Source organism: Mauremys mutica, chromosome 11, assembly GCF_020497125.1.
Source record: "Mauremys mutica isolate MM-2020 ecotype Southern chromosome 11, ASM2049712v1, whole genome shotgun sequence".
NCBI classification, from domain to species: domain Eukaryota; kingdom Metazoa; phylum Chordata; order Testudines; family Geoemydidae; genus Mauremys; species Mauremys mutica.
Window position 1 is genome coordinate 68,730,119 of NC_059082.1, and position 21,183 is coordinate 68,751,301.

The 21,183-nt window shown below is 47.5% G+C and overlaps 1 protein-coding gene across 1 annotated transcript; it reads right to left on the reverse strand.

Moving 5' to 3' along the window:
- Nucleotides 1-2,475: 2,475 nt before the first annotated feature.
- RPS15A (ribosomal protein S15a) lies at nucleotides 2,476-10,208 on the reverse strand. The gene is made up of 5 exons (XM_044980795.1): nucleotides 10,074-10,208; nucleotides 8,412-8,549; nucleotides 6,825-6,904; nucleotides 3,901-3,986; nucleotides 2,476-2,609 (listed from the first exon to the last, which is right to left on the reverse strand). Exons 2-5 carry the CDS (start codon nucleotides 8,542-8,544, stop codon nucleotides 2,516-2,518), a joined length of 393 nt encoding a protein of 130 aa, XP_044836730.1. The 5' UTR covers nucleotides 8,545-8,549; nucleotides 10,074-10,208; the 3' UTR covers nucleotides 2,476-2,515.
- Between the last annotated feature and the right edge of the window lie 10,975 nt (nucleotides 10,209-21,183).

Below are 21,183 nucleotides of genomic sequence, written 5' to 3' on the forward strand. Positions count from 1 at the left end.
ATCATCATCATCACATTTCAACTATTTCCAGTCTGGATGGCAACACCACAAAGCAAAGAATTAAAGAAAACTATGGTATATCTTAAGGTGATCCCAAGAGCTTTATGAACACCAAGCTGTAAGATTGAGAGCTCGCAATGGGAACTGCACCCATCACCAATAAATAGCACAAACAGGTATCCCATGCTTACAAAAAAATAACCTGAGAACTTTTTAGGAATACGTTAATGTCTTCCAGTTTTCTTTCAGGAAACATTTTAACACCAGAACCATTATTTTGCATTTATCAGTCTACTGCTACTCTTATGTTATTGAACTCAAGCACTATGAATAAGGTTAGTTTTCCATCTTAGGCTCAGTTAAGGATTCTGCAGTGGAAGACTTCCATCTGATCCACAGTTATTTTTAATACAGTGATTGCACAGATGCCCAGGACACAAAGATAAGGAAATCTGCAAGTTGTATACTTGATTATACAAAGGAAAACTATATATTTAATGATTAAAATGTAAAGATGTTTGTTCTATTCCAACAAGTCTAAGTGTAAGACCTGGTCTACACTAGAAAATTAGGTCTATTTAACTACACCAGGCTGGGGTGTGAAAAATGCACACCCCAAGTGGTGCTGTTAAATCAACCTAAATCCCTGTGTAGACAGTGTTGTTAGCCAATGCATACACGGTACCAATCCCTGACAAAGTTGCCCTGACCTATTAAGCCGTTTTGAATTTTTTGAGTTAGTAATTTGTTTTATGAGCTAAAGTAGTAAATGAGATTGATTTGTCTCAAAATTATGTTTCTTTATAAGCCTTTTTTAGAAAACAGCCCCTGTGCTGTTCCCTTTAATTGCTTAGAAGAATGTATAGCTGTGAAATTGTTTAAACTTCCTCTACTTAGCTGTTCTTTGTGTGAATGAGGTACGCAAGGATGCGAGTCTAATCACAAGACGCCAGTGTCATCCTGTCCTGATGGCCGTAGTGCAGATTAACGACCTTGAAGTGCAAGGCATCTGCCCCAAAGTAAGAACCAAGTATAAGGTAAGGAGCAGCTGTGTAAACACCCAGCACCTAGTTTGCGATTGAGGATCCAAACATCACTGATGAAAGATGACTAACAGCAGCAGATTTGCAATTAACGGATCCCAGCGGACACAGCAAAATCCATAGACTTACATGAAAGACAACTATAATAGTGGGCGAGAGCCAGGCGGCTTTGGATCACTCTGCAACAACGGAGAATCGAACGCGTTCGACGGAGGCCCAGATTCCCCTACTTGTGTTCAGTCTAGCTGGCCACTAGGCTGACTCAAGGTACAATAAGGACTGGTAACTATAACACCAGATGCAAAACCTTTGTGGGTGTGTGCGCTTGTTTGAATATATGCATATACTTACAGATTTTTAATACTTGTTTAGCATTTTAAATAAAACACAGTGTATTGCCTTGTCCCCTGAAAAATATTCGGTGAGTTTTTATAAGTGTAACAGTGCTAATCAATAGAAGGCTTCTTCCCTCAACCTAGCTACCACCTCTTGGGTAGGTGGATTACCTACGCTAATGAGGGAACCCCTCATATCAGCATAAGTAATGTCTACCTTGAAGTGCTACAGCTGCGCAGCTGTGCTACAAGCAAGCCTGCTTCACTTTCTCTGGTACTGTTTGAAATGAGCTCAACAGTCTCTTCTCCTGTTATGGCATTAAAAAAAAAATCCACTGTATCTTGGGGGTACTTGGACTTTGAAGAATGTGACCGATAACTCGATACTAATCCAATTTTTGTTGCTGCCTGCTGTTTGAGATCTCAGGGTTTTTTGCCATTCTGGAATGGGTTCAACAGTCCCAGAACCTCACAACTCTAAATTTGAACAGCTACATTGAGAAGGCATATACATTTGCATTTTTTTAAAACAAGCTTAACAAAAAGATTAATTGGAAAACCTAAGAAAAAATAGATTAATAGTCCACTGTACTTATTTCCTGGACTAGTAGAAACGTCTATAAGATTAAGATTTAGATTTCAAAGCACACAAGCTACTTTGTTATTCCCTGGACACTGTCTTCATAGCAACTTGCAAACCATCTTTCATTACCTATCCTTAAGGTCAAACAATCCACTAACAACCCTAGGCACTAAATAGTCATACTTCCCAATAAGAGGTGGCCCCAGTGATAGGCTATAATACTGTGCAGTTCAACATTCCAGAACTTAACACAGAGGATTTGAGGGCATTTTGGAGTAATTGGCTATAACTTGTTTCTTGTTGAACTGGAATTAACAGCTTGGTAGAATTAGAAAATTGTAAGCAGAGCAGAATAGATGCCAAATCTAGAACTGGCTCAATTACAATACGTTTTCCATGTTTTACAGTGTGTGGCGTATACCATTAGGTCTTAAGTGTTTTTACATATTGCAGTGAATCAGTAAGTGTTCCCAAAGGTAGAGTTCCAAACCATTAATACTGAATGCAAACAGAGTCCATTTGAACAATTTATTAGTATGCCTCTTTTACAAGTTTTAGAAAAAGAATCCCAGGATTTTGCCTCCTGTGTGTTTTCGCCTTGCTTCCTCATGGTCCATGATGCCAGCGGAAGTTGTCAGCACTATGTACCTATTAAGTAAAAAGTATTTTCAGTAGCATATTATGGTAGATTTCCCTACCACTCATACAGTTAGAAAAACCGTCCAATCTCATTTTTGTAGTGCAACGTCTGTTTCTTTAGCCAAGGAAATGTGACAACTTAGACTACAACAGTCCTAATGTAAAATAGTTACACAACCCCTACAAATATGCTATTTTGAAATGCGTGAGAATTTAAAATTGTACTAATGTCAAATTTAAATTTGACGATATGCTCTTTAAAGCAGACTTCCCCACGAACCTTATCTACACTAGGAATTTTCATTTGACATTCCTGTTACATCACAGAAATGAACCAGTGTTACCAGGGTCATGAGTCCCAACTTTGCAGCTGGACCATGTCACCATTTTCAAACCCATGTCAATTACCTGCTCATAACAAGTGTATAGCTGGCATTATGCCAGATTGCTAACTGAAAACGTCATATGGTAGAACTCAAAGTTGCTCAGGTTGATGCTGCTAATACTTGAATATTAGTACTCAGCTGCAGACAGCCAGGGTAACTTTAGTTATTTCTAACACCTATCTATGGTAATTAGCATGCTTTCTGGACAAAAGTTGACTGTTAAGATTAACCTCACAAGAGGTTCTATTTAATTCGCACAAAATATGCTGAAGTATATGTACTAGAATACTAGAGCAATGTTTAGCCACAGTTAACAGTTTATAGTAACTGTACATTTAGCAATGATTCTTTCCTTGCTTTGGTGTGTCTGTTCACTTATTCACAAGATTCAGTGTCAGTGGGATTCTACTATATTGATTTAATGTAACAGCCAAGGCCTCTATTAAAATAAAGTCCTTAGTTTGACATCTAGAGATTTAAAAAAAAGACCTCAGTCACTTCTGATACTACACCTATACCCAAGTACCTGTTAATTTGTATTTTTATTACAACTTTCTTTTCAAGTGTTTCTACAGAATTAAGACCAACATTTGGAGGGAGAAGAGTGAGAATGATGTAGATGAAATTGACTATACAAAGTCTTGTCAGTTGCACAAACTGAAAAACGGAGATGGCTGTCTCTTGGTGCTAATTTTTAGCAGTAGTTAAATGCTTATATAAAAACTGATTTTTAAGTGTGTCCCCCCTTTCTGAAGAAGTGATCAGAACAGAGATCTTCAAAACAATGCTAGTTTCATTTATGAAATTATCTTAAGAGGTTTTCTTTTGCACCAACTACTTTCACTTAGGAGAACTGCTATGAATTGTTATATTTGTGAATTTCAACAATTTAACTCTGCATATCTGGCACTTACCCAAACTGACGTGACGGCAAAAGGTTGTTCTGCCACTTTTCCAGGTCCTTCAACTGAACATCAAATCTGGGACTGATCACACCACACTATAAAACAAAACCCCAACAGAAGCTGAAGAACTTTGATACAGGAGGACTAGTACATATATTTCTTCCTTTGTTGTATTGTAGCCCCATTGGGTCCCAGGTTATGAGAGAGACAAAGTGAGTGAGGTAATGTTTTATTGGACCAACCTCTGTTGATGAGACAAAAGCTTTCAAAGCTACATGGAGCTCTTCTTCATGTCTGGGAAAGAAAATTGTTGTAATAAGTCATAAAACCATCTATAACCCATTAACACGCACTCCCCTTTTCATCCTATGACTGCAGAGGTGTTAACAGGTCATTCTCCCTTGAAAGGTCCATTACAATCTGTTCCCCCATGCATTTTACTATGAATACCTCTCTCAGACCTGAAGAAGAGCTCTGTGTGGCTCGAAAACTTGTCTCTCTCACCAACAGAAGTTGATACAATAAAAAAATAATACCTTGCCTACCTTGTCTCTCTAGACAAGTCGCAGCATTTAAAGGCATTCAGCGCTATGTCTCTCTTTACATCATTGATCAGAAGAGGATTAGTAGTGCCAATCAAGTATCCAGCTTGTATGAAAGGGAAAGATCGAAGTGTCCAAGAATGGCACTCCATTACTGCATCAACTTCATCCACAGTGCATACTCAGGTTGTCAGCTGGACTAAGCAAAGGATCTAACTATTCAGTCCTGAGCTGCTTTGATACAATTTTTAGATAATTGTTTCACTACTACCTTCTTCCTTTCAACTAGGTAGGTTGAAACTACATTACGGCTGGGGCTACAAACTCAGAAGGCAATGCCATTTTGTGGTCAGTTCAGTTCTTGGAGAGCATACGAGCATGCTGTATACTACTTTAAAGAAAGCGTTAACTCCTGAGCTGAACTGAATATGTACAAAGTTAGCTACCTGGACACAAACTTTTAGGTTTTATGTATGTTGGAGAAATTAAAAATCATGCCTAGAAACTCACCACTTAAGAAATATTCAAGTTAATTATACTAAACTTATGCAAATGATTAAAAACCAGAAGCATACAGCGTAGTTAGAACTGCGAATATAGAGTATATCTTAGGTCAATATCACAAGTGTTGAAGTGCCAATAATGGGCAATGCTAATAATCTGGCCCCTAAAATGGAGCAGACAGCAACTTTCATTTTCACCATTTAATTGGTATTTACATTTATTTTAACAAGTCTTTGCTACTTACGCATGCACAAAAAGTATGCTGTTGTTGCATTATTCAATGTTTGACTGGCCCAAGTAACAGAACTACTTTAGAAAAACATATTTGGTTGTGCCAAACATCACTCAAAAAACAATTGCCAAGTAGCTCAGTGACAGCAAACACCCTTATCCTAAAATACAACAGACTCCAAATTGTTATAAAGTTCCATCTGGTCAAATTATGAGACTACTACTGCACTTTTAGAATCCTCAGCCTGCTCCAGACAAGTAATTTCCAGCTTAAAGACATGTTTATTTGAACAGACTACTGTTCTTTATGGAAGCGAGCCAAAATATGCTCGTGAAGGGTCAACTTTCTCTGCTACCAATTGAAAATGTTGACATACCAGATGGGCAGTGTTTTCATTTAAACTATTTCAGTGAGAAATGGTTTTGAACCAATGGAGGAATCTGTTATAATAGATCATGATGGTAACTGTCAAGTTATATAGCCCACAGGATTTCCAGACAGTTAAAGAAATCTTCTTGACAACACAAAAACACTACATGAATATTTAGGAAGAAGTTATGCAGTGCACTGACATATCTACAAGATGCACAGCTCAATAGCTCACAGCAGACAAAATCCAGTTAGTAGCAGAAAGGCTCGGCTTCTACGATTTTCTCTAGTCATTTACTAGTACACCTCTACCCTGATATATAACACGGTCCTCAGGAGCCAAAAAAACTCACTGTGTAATAGGTGTGACCACGTTATATCAAGGTAGGGAGAGGAACCGCTCCCCGGCAGTTGTTTGGCCTGGCAAGCCTGGAAAGGGGGAGCGGGGGGGAGAGAGAGAAGAAGCGGAGCGGCGGCGGCGCACTCAGGGGAGGAGGCAGAGATGAGCTGGAGTGGGGAGCGGTTCCTCTGCACTCCCTGTTACTTGCTGAGGCCCTCCCCGCCCCAGCTCATCTCCGCTCCGCCTCCTCCCATGAGCACGCCGCAGCTCCACTGCTCCCTCCCAGGCTTGCCGTGCCAAACAGCGGGCGGTTGCAGAGGAACCGCTTGCGGTAACACAAATTCGGATATAAGGAGGTAAAGCAACCCAGTACCCCAGAGCGCTGCTTTACCACATTATATCTGAATTTGCGTTATATTGGACCGCATTATATCGGGGTAGAGGTGTATTATGCATCACCTGGATACAAGTTTGCATTTCTTAAACATTTTCCAAACAAATCCGTTCCAATTGAAGTCAGTTTAAATGCTTAAATATTCAATTTCTAGCTCACTGATTATGAAATAATTAAATTGTTGTTTGAAATTATAATATCAGACTACACAAATATAGACAGGGTGTATGGGTGGACAATGAGTACTTACTAGAAAGCTCCTAAGGAAAAAGCAGAGAAAGTGGTGCTGGCAAGCAGAGTTCCCTATACATATTCCCACACAAGCTTCATTTACTTTGTTATGGTTGCTCAAGAACATTTTTATTCAGCACAATTATTAAAAAAGCTTCCACTTAAGCCACATGCCCTTATCAAATCATCTATCATTATACAACCACATTCAAAGAATTCCTTCAAAAGATTAATATAAATGCATATGAAGAGTGTATATTTCTTAGAATTACACAGCTTTCTAGAAAGAAAAGAAGAATTCAGCACTAAATCAAACCCTACCTTGTTCAGTCTGCCTGTCAGATTAACAACAATTTTCCCAGCTCTGTGATCATCAATGATCTCAAATTCACCAATGTAACCTGTGAACAATTAAATCAAGCAGAACCTTTATTATCCAAATTAGTGCACGGTCTCAAATGCAGACAAGTCAAAAACTTAACATTTAGGCCATGTCTACATGAGAGAGCTACAGTGGTTTAACTTAAAATCAGTTCATATACCAGTTTTATTAAACTGATGCCAAACTTTTTTGGGCACCTACTTTGGTTTAAGACTGACTTATTTTGGTTTCACTTAAGAGTCCTAATCAACTTAAGCTAAACCAAATAAGCATCCACACACAGTCTTTTGCCTTGGTGTCACTGAGTTGGGTTAACAATCACCCTTAAAACTATAAGCGCTCAACTGTTAAAATAGTGCAACTTTTTCATGTAGACAAGTCATCACATTTCAGCTATTACTGAATACACAACTATTATTCTCCATATAATGTACTTAAAACAATGGTCTCATATCCAGCAATATTCGAGGCAGCACTAACTTTGTAAGGTTAGTCCTGCATCTCTCCAAGTACTCTTTTCAACTTGGAAGTTTAAGGAGTTGATTAGCTTACTCTACAAAAGAGCAGAGTAACTGATCAGCTCATTTTCCCACAGAGTCAAACTCAATGCAACTTCAGTTCACTTGAAAAGGCAATGCATGTTTTACTTAAGGAATCACTCAGACACTGAACACCGGCCACTGTGGATAGCTTCCAAAAAAACTGCATTGTTGATTTGATCTTGGCAGCATATCCAAGTTCTTCCAATTCTATCCTTCACTACACACACCAAGCAAAAGACAATAAACAAAAGTATTTGCCCTTGCCCACTCCCCACCCCAAAATGATTTTTTTTTGCAGTTTGAAACATTGCAAGGGATGCAATACCTCTTTGCTACAGGATGTCAAGTATCAGAGGGGTAGCCGTGCTCTGGATCTGTAAAAAGCGACTAAGACTCCCATGGCACCTTATAGAACAGTGGTTCCCAAACTTGTTCAGCCACTTGTGCAGGGAAAGCCCCTGGTGGGCCCGTCTGTGTACCTGCCACGTCCGCAGGTTCGGCCGATTGTGGCTCCCAGTGGCCGCGGTTCGCTGCTCCGGGCCAATGGGAGCTGCTGGAAGCGGCGGCCAGTACATCCCTCGGCCCGCGCAGCTTCCATTGGCCTGGAGCAGCAAACCGCAGCCATTGGGAGCTGCGATCGGCCGAACCTGCGGACATGGCAGGTACACAAACCAGCCCTGCCCGCCAGGGGCTTTCCCTGCACAAGCGGCAGAACAAGTTTAGGAACCACTGTTATAGACTAACAGACATATTGGAGCATAAGCTTTTGTGGGCGAATACTCACTTCGTCAGATGTCACTACATGCATCTGACGAAGTGAGTATTCACCCACTAAAGCTTATGCTCCAATACGTCTGTTAGTCTATAAGGTGCCACAGGACTTGCTTTTTGCTACAGGAGATAGTCAAGCTTTACACTATTTTGGTGCCTCTTACACCTCTTATAGAAATAATTAGATATGAATTTTACTTTCTGATGACTTACCATGCTTCATCATCACAGTTAAAAACCGCACGATTACTTTAGAGCACGGTCTAATGAGAACTTGACGTTTTCCACGTTTCTCTGCATTGTTGATGCTCTTAAGGGCATCGGCCAGAACATTCATGCGCACCATGATGCCTGCGTGTGGAATAAAGTTAGTTATGTATGCTAGCTTCTTGCTTTCACATTTAAGCAGGGATACTTTTAGAAAAAGTTAACATTGTTAATTTCAGAATATTTGAACTCAGAACAGCAGATATTACTATTCTGACAAAGCTTCATGATGTTTTATACAAACAACATGCAGGTCGGATTATTATTTGTGCATGTCCACCACAATTCAAACCCATAACTATATTCAACAGTCTACATTTTATGCCACAAAAAGTTTATCCAATATATACAGCATAAAACTTAGTGTTTTACAATAAGATATGTTCAGAGACAAAGACTTACAGTCTAGACTTAAAGCATATTTAAAGATGCTGCAAGACATCCCGACCAGGATTTGTCATAAGTGACCAGAGATTTCAGGTGTTCAACATGAGAAAGACCTAATTTCCAGAGATTAGCTGTACTTTCTGAAATCAGTCACTGAAGCAGTCACTAGTTATTTTTGGACCTACTGGTTAATGGGGGCTAAAATCTCACAGTAGGACCTAGGCCTGTTGAGACTGCACTGGAGTACTGAGCAACATCTTAGACCCTGTTTAAATTACAGAACTGTTATACCATTACAGTGACATGGCTTTGCACTTTGGGGGGGGGGGGGGAGTTACTAAATTACTCTCAACTCTTGATAGTGGGTTTCAAGAATCATTTACCCTGCATTATACCCTGTCCAAAACCTTTTAAGTATTGCCCAATTCACCCATCTTTGGCAGAAATCCAGTTGCACATTGAAGATACTGTGGCACTTGGGCACTCAAGCTTACGTCCTGAGGACTAGGGCAACATATCCCATAGTTAAACAAGGCATTGTACTGTCACCCCATTTGCCATTACACTGTCGGCGCTGGGGCTATACAGTTTTACAATAGGCTCGGAGGTGCTTGGAGTCCAGAGGCTGTATCAAGCCACGTTGCCACACGCAGTAAACTCTTGCCTGGTGTATTTATCTGCACTGTGCACGGGGCCATTTATTGCTAAACTCAATCAGTACCCAGCGACTTAACAGGAGATAACTACGGGGTATTTAGCGCGAACTCAGAGAGACTGACTGCTCCCTGCCCAGGCCCAGTCTGCGCCCTCCCGCCCCCCATTCTTCCTCCTCTTCCAGGGCCAAGCCTACGTCTGCACCCCCGCGATGCCCCCTCCACCACCGCCTCTGCCAGGCCCAGGCTACCGTCCCACATTCCCCAGCTCCCACCCCCACCCGGCCCGATCCCACCATCACGCTCCTCGGGCCCAGCCTGCCACCCGAACTCCCCCTCCCCCCACAGCTCCCTCCAGTGAGCGGGACTCCGGCTAGGGAAGCGCCTCCCCCTCCCTATTCGGGGGGCTCCACCGGCGGCCGTGGCGGGCGCAGGCGGCTCAAAACAGACTGTGCCGGTTGGGCGGAGTCCGGAGGTGGCGGGACGGCGGGAGAAGACGCCGGCAGAGCCAGGATGGGGATAGTACACGGCGGATGGCGCCTAGGGCCCAAAGAGGCCCGTAACTCACCGGTGCAGCAAGATGGCGGAAAAAGGAAGAGGCCAGGCGCGTGCAGGGTGTTATGGGAACTCGGGGTGGTGGAAGGAGATCTCAGGGATCTCGCGATACCTGCTCTCCCAGTCAGAGAGAAGCGCTCGCCTGCCTCTCGTGCTGTCATTGGCTGAGAGCGGCGCCCGCCATTTTATTTGGCCCTTCCTCGGACAGGCAGTCGATACTTCCGCCAGGTATCCAATAGCAACCGGAATACTTCCGGTCCGGGAGGGAGGAGGGTGAAGGCAAGTGTGAACGGACAAACCTAATGCCCGCTCACCTTGACGCAGCCGAGTGACCGCCTTTGGGGAGGGGCTCGCTCCGCAGCCCGGTGTCCCACAGTCCGACGGGAGGGGGCTCAGCGTGAAGGCCTTGGCCCCGGGAAGCAGCGACTCGTCGCAGTGAGGGAAGAGCTCGGAGCTCGCCTGCTTGTGGGGACGGGGAGCCCTGAGACTGAGCCGCTCCCCCAGTCAGGGGTGCCGGAAGTGGGGAGCTTAGTGCCCCCACATGGTGTAGTCCACTAAGCGGGGACCTCCAGGCTAGGAAGCCGTGGGTTGAACGCTGTGACTTGCAGTCAGGGGGACCTGGTAAGGGGGAAGCGCAACACGAGGGGGTCACGCAATGAGCTCTGTGCCTGCCAGTCGGGGGGCTCTGATGGGAGGAAGTTACCCAAGGGGATCATGGGGTGAGCTTTGTGCTTTGCAGTCAGGATGTCCTAGTAGGGGGGAAGCTAGACACCTTAGGGGGTAATGGGGTGAGCGCTGTGCCTCGCACAGTCGGGGGTGGGGACGCTAGACACCCTAGGAGGGCATGAGAGGAGGCAAGGCACAGTCAAGGGAGCCAGACACCCTCGGAAGTCATGTGGTGAACTCTGTGCCTTGCCCCATCAAAGGTTTCAGAGAGGAAGCTTGCTGCCTCGCACGTTTAGAAACATTCACGAGGGGAGAGCTTGTCAGCGCACCCAGTTAGGGAGTCCTAACAGAGAAGTTTAGTAAGTACTTCAGGACCTAGAAGTGGGGAGCTCAGCAACCAGCACAATCAGAGGTGGAACTGGCTGGAGGGGAGCTTTGTGTTGTGCATCTGACAGCATTCCAAAGACATTAGGGAAATGACATCGGATGGTAAAATTGTTAATAATGATGCAGAAAAAGTAGAACTATTCAATAAATATTTCTGGTTTGTATTTGGAAAGAAACAGTATGATGTAATCTTATATGAGGCTGATGAAGTAGGTTCCAGTGCATTAGTAACTGAGGAGGAGGTCGAAGATCGTATACTAGGGATAAACATTTTAAAATTAACAATCCTGAATAATTTGTACTCAAAAGTCCTGAAACAGGTGGCTGAGGAGAACTTTGGTCACGGATGCTAATTTTTAATAAAATTTGGAATACCAGGGAAATACCAGAAGACTACTAATGTTGTGCTAGTATTCAAAAAGGGGCACGTGGGATGACCCAGGTAGCTATAGAGCAGTTAGCCTGACATAAATCCTTAGCAAAATAAGATAAGCATGGGCTTATACTGATAAAGAATTAAAGATAGGAATGTAATTCATCCCATGATTTTATGGAAAATAAGTTTTATGACACAAACCCAATTCTGTGAAGATTACATGTTTAGTCGAGAAAGGTAACTGTATATGTATAGACTTTTGTAAGCTGTTTGATTTAGCACAACATAACATTCTGATTTAAAAAATAGCATTAGACAACATCAGTAAAGCACATGTTAAATGGATTGAGAGCTAGCTAATTTATGGATCTCAAAAGGTAGTTGTCAATAGGGAATCATCTTCAAATGAGGATGCTTCTAGCCGGGTTCTGCAGGGATCAGTACCAGGTCCAGTACAGTTCAACATTTTAATCAATTGCCTAAAACTAAATATAAAATTACTACTGATTAAACGCGTGGATGACACAAAGAGTGGTGAAGTGGTAAATAATAATAAGAACAAGGCAGTCACACAGAATAATCTGGATTGCTTGGTAAAGTAGGCCCATTCAAACAAAATATTTTAATACATCCATCTAAGTTGTACATCTAGGAACAAGGAATGCAGGCCATTCATACAAAATGGGGGACTGTATCCTGAAAGGGAGTGACTGAAATGAAATTAAGGGTCTGAGCGTACAAGCAACTGAACATGAGCTTGCAGATCAATGCTGAGGCAAAAAGGGCTAATGCAATCCCTAGAAAACTAAACAGGAGTAGGAAGGTGATGTTATCTCTATTTGGTAGTAGTAGGACTGATACTGGAATACAACATACAATTCTGATATCCCACATTTTAAAAAGGATTTTGAAAAATCAGGGAGGGTAAAGAACCACAAAAATTATTCAATGAGAAAATGCCGTACAGTAAGAGCCTTAAAGAACTCATTCTGTTTAGTTTATCAAAAAGATTGAGAGATTACTTAATCGTAGTGTGTAAGGCCTTCACCAGAAGATATCAGTGGAGAAAAAACAGAGTCCCTCCCTTTCTGTAAGATACACTGTAGTGCAACACAAGTTCCTTGAGGCAGGGATTGTCTTTTTGTTCTGTATTTGTACAGTGCCTACCACACTGGGGCAGTATGGTTACACAGATTATACTGGTCTCAATGCAGGGGTAACAATGAAATGAAAATGAAGCAGTGAGAGATAAAAAGGCATCTTTTAAAAAGTGGACATCAAATCCTAGTGAGGTAAATAGAAAAGAGCATAAACATTGCCAAATTAAGTGTAAAAATGTAATAAGAAAAGCCAAAAAGGAGTTTGAAGAACAGCTAGCCAAAAACTCAAAAGATACTAAAATGTTTTTTCAGTACATCAGAAGTGGGAAGCCTGCTAAACAAGCAGTGGGGCCCCTGGCTGATGGAGATGAAAAAGGAGCACTTAAAGATGAAAAAGTCATTGCAGAGAAAAAGATGGTTACTCATCTTTGTAACTGTTGTTCTTCGAGATGTATTGCTCATATCCATTCCAATTAGGTGTGCATGCGCTGCGTGCACGATCGTCGGAGAACTTTTACCCTAGCAACACCCGGTGGGATTGGAAGGATCTGCTGTGGTGGTCTGCCAATGTGTTCTGGACCCTTGGGAGGAAAGATGCCACCAGGTGAATGGAGTGGGCTATGCAGAATTCCCACAGTCGAATGGCTTCCTGACAAAGGGGGGAGGACCCAGTGCCACCTTGTTTGTTGATGTAGAACATGGCCGTGGTATTGTCTGTGAAGACTGCTACACAATGACCATGCAGCTGCTCCTGGAAAAAAGACGGTTACTCACCGTAGTAACTGTTGTTCTTCGAGATGTGTTGCTCCTATCCATTCCAGTTAGGTGTGCGCGCCGTGCGTGCACGGCTCTCTGGAACATTTTTACCCTAGCAACTCCGGCGGGCTGGCTGGGCGCCCCCTGGAGTGGCGCCGCTATGGCGCCGGATATATACCCCAGCCGGCCCGTCCGCTCCTCAGTTCCTTCTTGCCGGCTACTCCGACAGTGGGGAAGGAGGCCGGGTCTGGAATGGATAGGAGCAACACATCTCGAAGAACAACAGTTACTACGGTGAGTAACCGTCTTTTCTTCTTCGAGTGATTGCTCCTATGCATTCCAGTTAGGTGATTCCCAAGCCTTACCTAGGCGGTGGGGTCGGAGTGAGATGTGGCAGAGTGTAGGACTGCTGAGCCGAAGGCTGCATCATCTCTAGATTGCTGCACCAACGCGTAGTGGGAAGCGAAGGTGTGTACAGAAGACCAGGTGGCCGCTTTACAGATGTCCTGGATAGGAATATGGGCCAGGAAGGCGGCAGACGAGGCCTGCGCTCTCGTCGAGTGAGCAGTGAGGCGGCATGCAGGCACGCGAGCAAGCTCGTAGCATGTCCGGATACATGCCGTCACCCAGGAGGAAATCCTTTGAGAGGAGATCGGCTCGCCTTTCATGCGATCGGCAACCGCTACGAACAGCTGGGTCGAACGCCGGAAGGGCTTCGTCCGCTCGATATAAAAAGCGAGAGCCCTGGGGACGTCCAGGGTATGAAGCTGTTGCTCCCGAGGGGAGGCGTGCGTCTTCGGGAAGAAGACCGGAAGGAAGATCTCCTGGTTGAGGTGGAAGGCCGACACCACCTTAGGGAGGAAGGCCGGGTGTGGTCGAAGCTGCACCTTGTCTGCGTGGAAGACAGTATACGGCGGACCAACCGTGAGGGCACGGAGCTCGGACACCCGTCTTGCCGATGTAATTGCGACTAGGAAGGCTGTCTTCCAGGAGAGGTAGAGCAGAGAGCACGTGGCCAGAGGCTCGAAGGGCGGTCCCATAAGCTTGGCCAGCACGAGATTTAAATCCCAGGTCGGGGTAGGATGCCGCACCGGCGGGTACAAGCGGTCCAGGCCTTTAAGGAAGCGGGAAACCATCTGGTTGGAGAAGATGGACCGACCTCCCATGGATGGACGAAAGGCGGACACTGCTGCCAGGTGTACCTTCAAGGAGGAGACCGCAAGACCTTGCTCCTTAAGGTACCAGAGGTAGTCCAGGATTGTAGGGATAGGGACTACGAAGGGATTGAGGCCGCGTTGATCACACCAGAGCGCGAAATGCTTCCATTTCGCGAGGTAGGTGGAGCGAGTGGAAGGCTTTCTGCTCTCTAGCAGGACTTGCTGTACTGCCGCCGAACAGTCCCTCTCTGCGTGGGTCGGCCACGCAGGTACCAAGCTGTAAGATGGAGGGACTGTAGGTCCGGGTGGCGGAGTCTGCCGAAGTCCTGCGTGATGAGGTCCGGCCATAATGGGAGGGGAATGGGATCCCGAATGGAGAGCTCGAGCAGCAGGGTGTACCAATGCTGCCTCGGCCAGGCCGGAGCGACGAGTATTAGGTGGGCCCAGTCCCTCCGAAGCTTGAGTAGCACACGGTGTATGAGTGGGAATGGAGGGAAGGCGTAGAGGAGGTGATCCGTCCAGGAGCACAGGAATGCGTCCGACAGGGAGCCTGGGGAGCGACCCTGGTACGAACAAAACAGGGGGCACTTCCTGTTCTCCTTGGAGGCGAACAGGTCTATCTGGGGAAATCCCCACCTTTGGAAAATCGTGTGTACCACATCTGGATGAAGGGACCACTCGTGGGTGAGGAACGACCTGCTGAGATGGTCGGCCAGCGTGTTCTGCGCTCCTGGAAGAAATGACGCTTCCAGGTGAATCGAGTGGGTCACGCACAAGTCCCACAGGAGCATCACTTCCGTGCAGAGGAGGGAGGAGCGGGCTCCGCCCTGCTTGTTCACGGAGAACATTGCCGTCGTGTTGTCCGTGAAGACTGCCACGCAGCGGCCTTGCAGACGGGCACGGAAGGTGTGACACGCCAAACGGATCGCACGTAGCTCCCGGACGTTGATGTGGAGAGCGAGCTCTTGGGGCGACCAGAGACCCTGGGTGTGAAGGTCGCCCAGGTGAGCCCCCCATCCCAACGCCGAGGCATCCGTGGTCAGGGTGACGGATGGGCGAGGAGGGCGGAACGGGACTCCTGCACACACGACCTCTGGGTTCAGCCACCAGCTGAGCGAAGCGAGTGTCGGTTTTGTGACGGTGACTACCATGTCTATCGAGTCGCGGTGCGGGCGGTATACCGACGCCAGCCAAGTTTGAAGAGGGCGAAGGCGGAGCCTCGCGTACGCGGTGACGAACGTACAGGATGCCATGTGGCCCAGGAGGCGCAGGCAGGACCGAATCGTTGTCGTGGGAAAGGTGAGAAGGTCCTGGATGATGGAGACCATCGTCTGGTGCCGAGATCGAGGGAGGCAGGCCCTGGCCAAACTGGAGTCGAGGACCGCTCCGATGAACTCCACCCGCTGCGATGGAGCTAGGGTGGACTTCTCGGCATTGATGAGAAGACCAAGGAACCGAAATAGGGATAGTATCTCTGACATCTGGTCCTTTACCAGCTGTCGGGATGTCCCGCGAACCAGCCAGTCTTCGAGATACGGGTATACGTGTATGCGACGGCGGTGGAGGGCTGCGGCAACCACTGCCATGCACTTGGGTAAAGACCCTCGGCGCGGTGGACAGGCCGAATGGCAGCACTGCAAACTGGTAGTGCGCGTTGTTGACTACGAACCGCAGGTAGCGTCGATGGGGAGGGTAAATCGCGATATGGAAGTACGCGTCCTTCATATCAAGGGCAGCAAACCAGTCTCCCGGATCCAGGGAGGGAATGATGGTCCCCAGGGTGACCATGCGAAACTTGAGCTTGAGCAGGTACCTGTTGAGCTCCCGGAGGTCCAGTATGGGTCGGAGACCTCCTTTCGCCTTGGGGATGAGAAAATATCGGGAATAGAATCCCCTGCCCCACATGTCGTGAGGCACCTCCTCTATGGCACCCAAGCTCAACAGAGTCTCGACCTCTTGTAGGAGGAATTGCTCGTGAGAGGGGTCCCTGAAGAGGGACAGGGAAGGCGGGTGGGAAGGAGGGGGCGAAACAAATTGAAGGCGGTAACCAGACTGGATTATACGAAGCACCCAGTTGTCCGTTGTTATTTGGGACCACGCCGGAAGGAAGTGGGAAAAGCGGTTGTAAAATAATCGGGAAGGATCCGGTACAGAGTCTGATGGGCTGTCCTCGGGCGTCCCATCAAAAGGCCTGTTTGGGCCCTTGAGGGGCCTTGGAAGGCGCCTGGGTCTGGTTGCGCCTGTTGCCCGACAGTCTACGGCGATTCAGGCCGGGTTGCCGGCTATTATAGGGTCGCGACCTGGGCTGATTAAAGGGCCGGTAGGGTTGCTGACGGAATGACCTTCGCTGGGTAGCCGGTGTGTGCATACCCAGAGTGCGAATGGCAATTCGACCGTCCTTGAGGGTCTGAATTCTGGAATCCGTCTTTTCCGAAAACAGACCCTGAGTGTCGAAGGGGAGGTCTTGTAAAGTGTACTGCACCTCCGGTGGCAGGGTGGAGGACTGCAGCCAGGAGATGCACCTCATGGTCACTCCTGAGGCCAGGGTTCTGGCACCCAAGTCCGCCGAGTCCAGAGCGGCCTGGATGGAGGACCTGGAGGATTTCTTGCCCTCTTCCAGGAGGGCCGAGAATTCCTGGCGTGAGGCTGTCGGGATCAGCTCCGAGAATTTCGCCAGGGACACCATGATGTCGAAGGTGTATCGGGCGAGGAGGGCCATCTGGTTGGCGATCCGGAGCTGGAGACCCCCCGCTGAGTAGACCTTTCGGCCCAACAGATCCATGCGCCTAGCTTCCTTGGATTTCGGCGCTGGAGCTGGCTGGCCATGTCTCTCCCAGTCGTTGACCGACTGGACCACGAGTGAGTCTGGTGCAGGATGGGTATACAAATACTCATACCCCGTGGGGGGAACGGAGTACTTCCTTTCTACACCGCGAGCGGTGGGAGGGACGGACGCCGGTGACTGCCAGATGGTAGTGGCGTTCTTTTGAATGGTGCGGATGAATGGTAAGGCCACCCGCACTGGGGCCTCAGCCCCAATTACATTAGTCACTGGGTCATCATCCTCGGCGACCTCCGCCACGGGGAGGTCGATAGCCTTCGCCACCCGGCGAAGAAGGTCTTGGTGGGCTCGCAAGTCAATAGGTAGAGGGTCCGCCGTAGACGCCCCCGCCACCGCCTCATCTGGCGAGGATGACGAGGACCGACCTTGGACCACAGCCTCTGAAGGTGGTTCCTCTATGAGGTGGGCAGCTGTCTCGGAGCGCGGATGCTCGGCAGGACCAGGAGGCGACTGGGCCTCACCTGGTGGTGATGGGGGCGGCCTGCTCACTGTGGCCTCCGGCACCCTGCGTTCGGAGGCTGGGGTCCGCGGGGGGCAAGGGAGCCCTTGAGCTTCGTACTGGGCCATGGGGACCCAAAAGCCCCACTGCTGCGCACCATGGACTTGTCCTTGCGGGGCAGCCTGAAGATGGCCATAGCTGTCTGCCCGCGAAGCGACCGAGGAGTGACGAGACGGCCACGGAGGGGCGGAGGCACTCACGGACTGCGCCGTCGATGCTGGCAATCTGTCCCCGTACGGTGCCGAGGATCGGTGCCGGTCGTCGCGGTGCCGAGATGGAGAGCGGGACCATCGACTGCCACGGTACCGGGAGCTCGACCAGTGCCGGGAGTGGCTTCAGGAGTCACGGTGCCGGGAACAGTGCCAGGAATCGGACCTTCTGCGGTGCCGATGGGTTGGCGACCGAGAGCGTCTCCGGGAGTGCGACCAGTACCGCGATGTTGAGCGGTACCGGGACTGCGACCGGCGCCGAGAAGGTGAACGGTACCGCGATGGTGAGCGGTGCCGGGACCTGGAGCGGCGTGACAGTGACCGTCTTTGGGACCGGGATCAAGACCGAGACCTGGAGCGCCGTCTATCCCGTCCGTCAGGGGAAGGAGGCCGCATCATAGCCGGCTTACCCGCTGACTTAACAGCCCGCACCAGCGGTGCCGGGGGCCGGAGGCTCGGTGCCTCTGTGAGCTCGATGAGCTCTCTCGCCATCGAGAACGTCTCGGGCGTGGACGGGAGCTGTAGCTCGACCGCGGTTGGCACCGGGGAGCAGGGTGGTACCGGACTCAACGGCCCTTGCGGCGCCGGAGTCAACGGTACCGTGCACGGTCTGTGCACCGCCACAGCCGGTACCGGAGGCGTCGGTGGTGGCTGGGCTATTGGTCCCGGAGGATGCGGCTTCGAGGCCATCTTACTTTTCCTCGTTGGGGAGAGGGAACGGTGCCGGGTCGCCGGTGCCGGTTGCAGAGGTCGAGGAGCCTCGGTACCGGAGCGGCTCGGGGCCGCCGGTGCGCTGCGTGCCGATGACGACTTCGGCGCCGCCGGGGTCGGTGCAGGAGGCTGGAGTGTTGCCTCCATAAGGAGCTGCTTTAAACGACTGTCCCGCTCCTTTCTTGTTCTAGGCTTAAAGGCCGTGCAGATAGGACACTTATCTGGACGGTGGGTTTCCCCGAGGCAGCGCAGGCAGGAGTCGTGCGGGTCCCCGACAGGCATGCGCCGCTGGCAAGTCACACAGGGCTTAAACCCCGGTGCCTTGGGCATGAGCCCACACCGGTTGCGGAAGAAGAGGGGTAAACCCCCCTTATTCTATACTATAGCTAACTAACTAAACTAAACAACTATGTACACTCAAGAGTAGAGAAACGCTAGGGCTGTGGAGGAAAGGGAGCACTCCACTGTTCCAACTGGCCGTCACGGGCGGTAAGAATGCGGCAGGTAAACAAACTGGCCTGGCCCGCCAGGGTGCTTACCCTGGGGAGCCGCGTGCCAGAGGTTGCCGACCCCTTGCCTGTGGTATACAGGAGATCAGACTAGAGCCCATGGTCCCTTCTGGCCTTAAACTCTGAAATCTCTTTTGAAATAGCAGGAAAAGAAATTGAAAGGAACTGTGACAGCAAAGGGTACTGAGCACCTCGTGCAGTCAGAAAGCCCCACAATGGGAGACCAGCACCACTCTGCCAGTAAATCTGATTCAAGCAATACACAACCACAGCTGCCTAACCTCAAGCGTTTGGGTCTGCTACTGTGGCTCAAAATACAGAAGACTAAAGAGGTGGCCTACACAAGGAAATTTACTGGTATATTTATGCTGGTACGTTTCTTCATGTAGACAAACCCTGAAAAAAGTTTCTACCTTATTTATGATCTCTCCTTTAATAGCATGTATGATAGCACTCCTAATAAAGTGGGATAGCAATTGTGTGCTTTGTTGAAAAGGTCAGGTGAGAGTTTTGAGGCATTAGTTTCTCTGGTTGCTATATTTTCTTAGAGGTAGCTTCTTCATTGTAGCTCTTTCTTGACCAATATACTGTGCCTTATAAAAAAAATGTATTCAGATCCTAAAATTTTTTGTGAGAAAGGGGGCCACTTGTACAGAGAACATTACAGGCTTTGACCCTTTCACTCTCACTCCAGCGGTATTCCCTGACGTACTAATATTCCATTTAAGTCACAGTGGTATGTTCACTCAGTTACTGTGCTTGGTACATGTTACTGCAGGTACATTCAGCAGAAGTGAGGTTATTGAAATTAGTGCTTAAACCTCATTTCTTCCATTTTTCTTTTTGAAATTGCACACAACTCACTAAACATTATGTAGCAGCCATAAATTTATAAACAAAAAAGTTAGTCTTAAGGAGTGAATTGTTTAAGTGAGAAAATAAGTTTGAGGCCAATAGAAGGGATATGTGGGGAGAGGAAAAAATCCTAAACTTGGCATGATAGGACAGTTTTATATCAGTGTGGGAAATAGATATTTAAGCTACCTAAATAAAATAAAATAATAGAGAACAGTAGAATCTAGAATGTGAAGATACCATTACCCCTTTTGCAAGATGAACATTTATCCAAATTCAAGTTTACCGAAATACCAAGCATATAAGTTACCTTGGTTTTTGCTGGTATTTTAGAAGGATACCTTTACGTTAAGGAACACACACACACACACACACACACACACATATTTTCCCCTACTTCTGTATAGCTAATGCCTAATTACTATAAAAAAGATTTAGTTTTAATTTGTGCAGTTACATTTCAGGCATTCACAAGGTAACATGACATTCACTGGGAGGTAGAAGTGCAGGCCCTTTCCACACACCACAAACTCTGCCAGAGGGTATTTATCATTAATATAGCAGCTCTACCACTCTAAGTTTGGGATCAAGAAGATATCACTTATGTGGATTCCTTCACAGAGCTGTCTTTTTCATTCTCTGCAAGTGAATCAACAGATCTTGGCAGAAAACAATGGGGTGGCTTCATTCCCTGAACCCCTTTTAGGACTCTCTGGAAATTGTATCCTTACCTACAGCCCTTTCTTGATACCAGGACTGGACGACAAGGGAGCAAGGGGGAGGATGTACATATAGGTACTCGTACCCCCTCGAGGGTACCATGTACTTGCATTCGACTCCCCTGGCCGCGGGCGGCATAGAGGCTGGAGCCTGCCAGATGGTATCCGCATTGACTTGGATCGTCTGAATGAACGGTGGGGCCACTCTAGTGGGGGCATCAGCCGACAGAATGTCTACGACCGGATCCTCTATCTCCGAGACTTCCTCCACTTGGAGGTTCATATTGAGTGCCACCTGTCTCAGGAGGTCCTGATGGGCCCCTCAAGTCAATTGGAG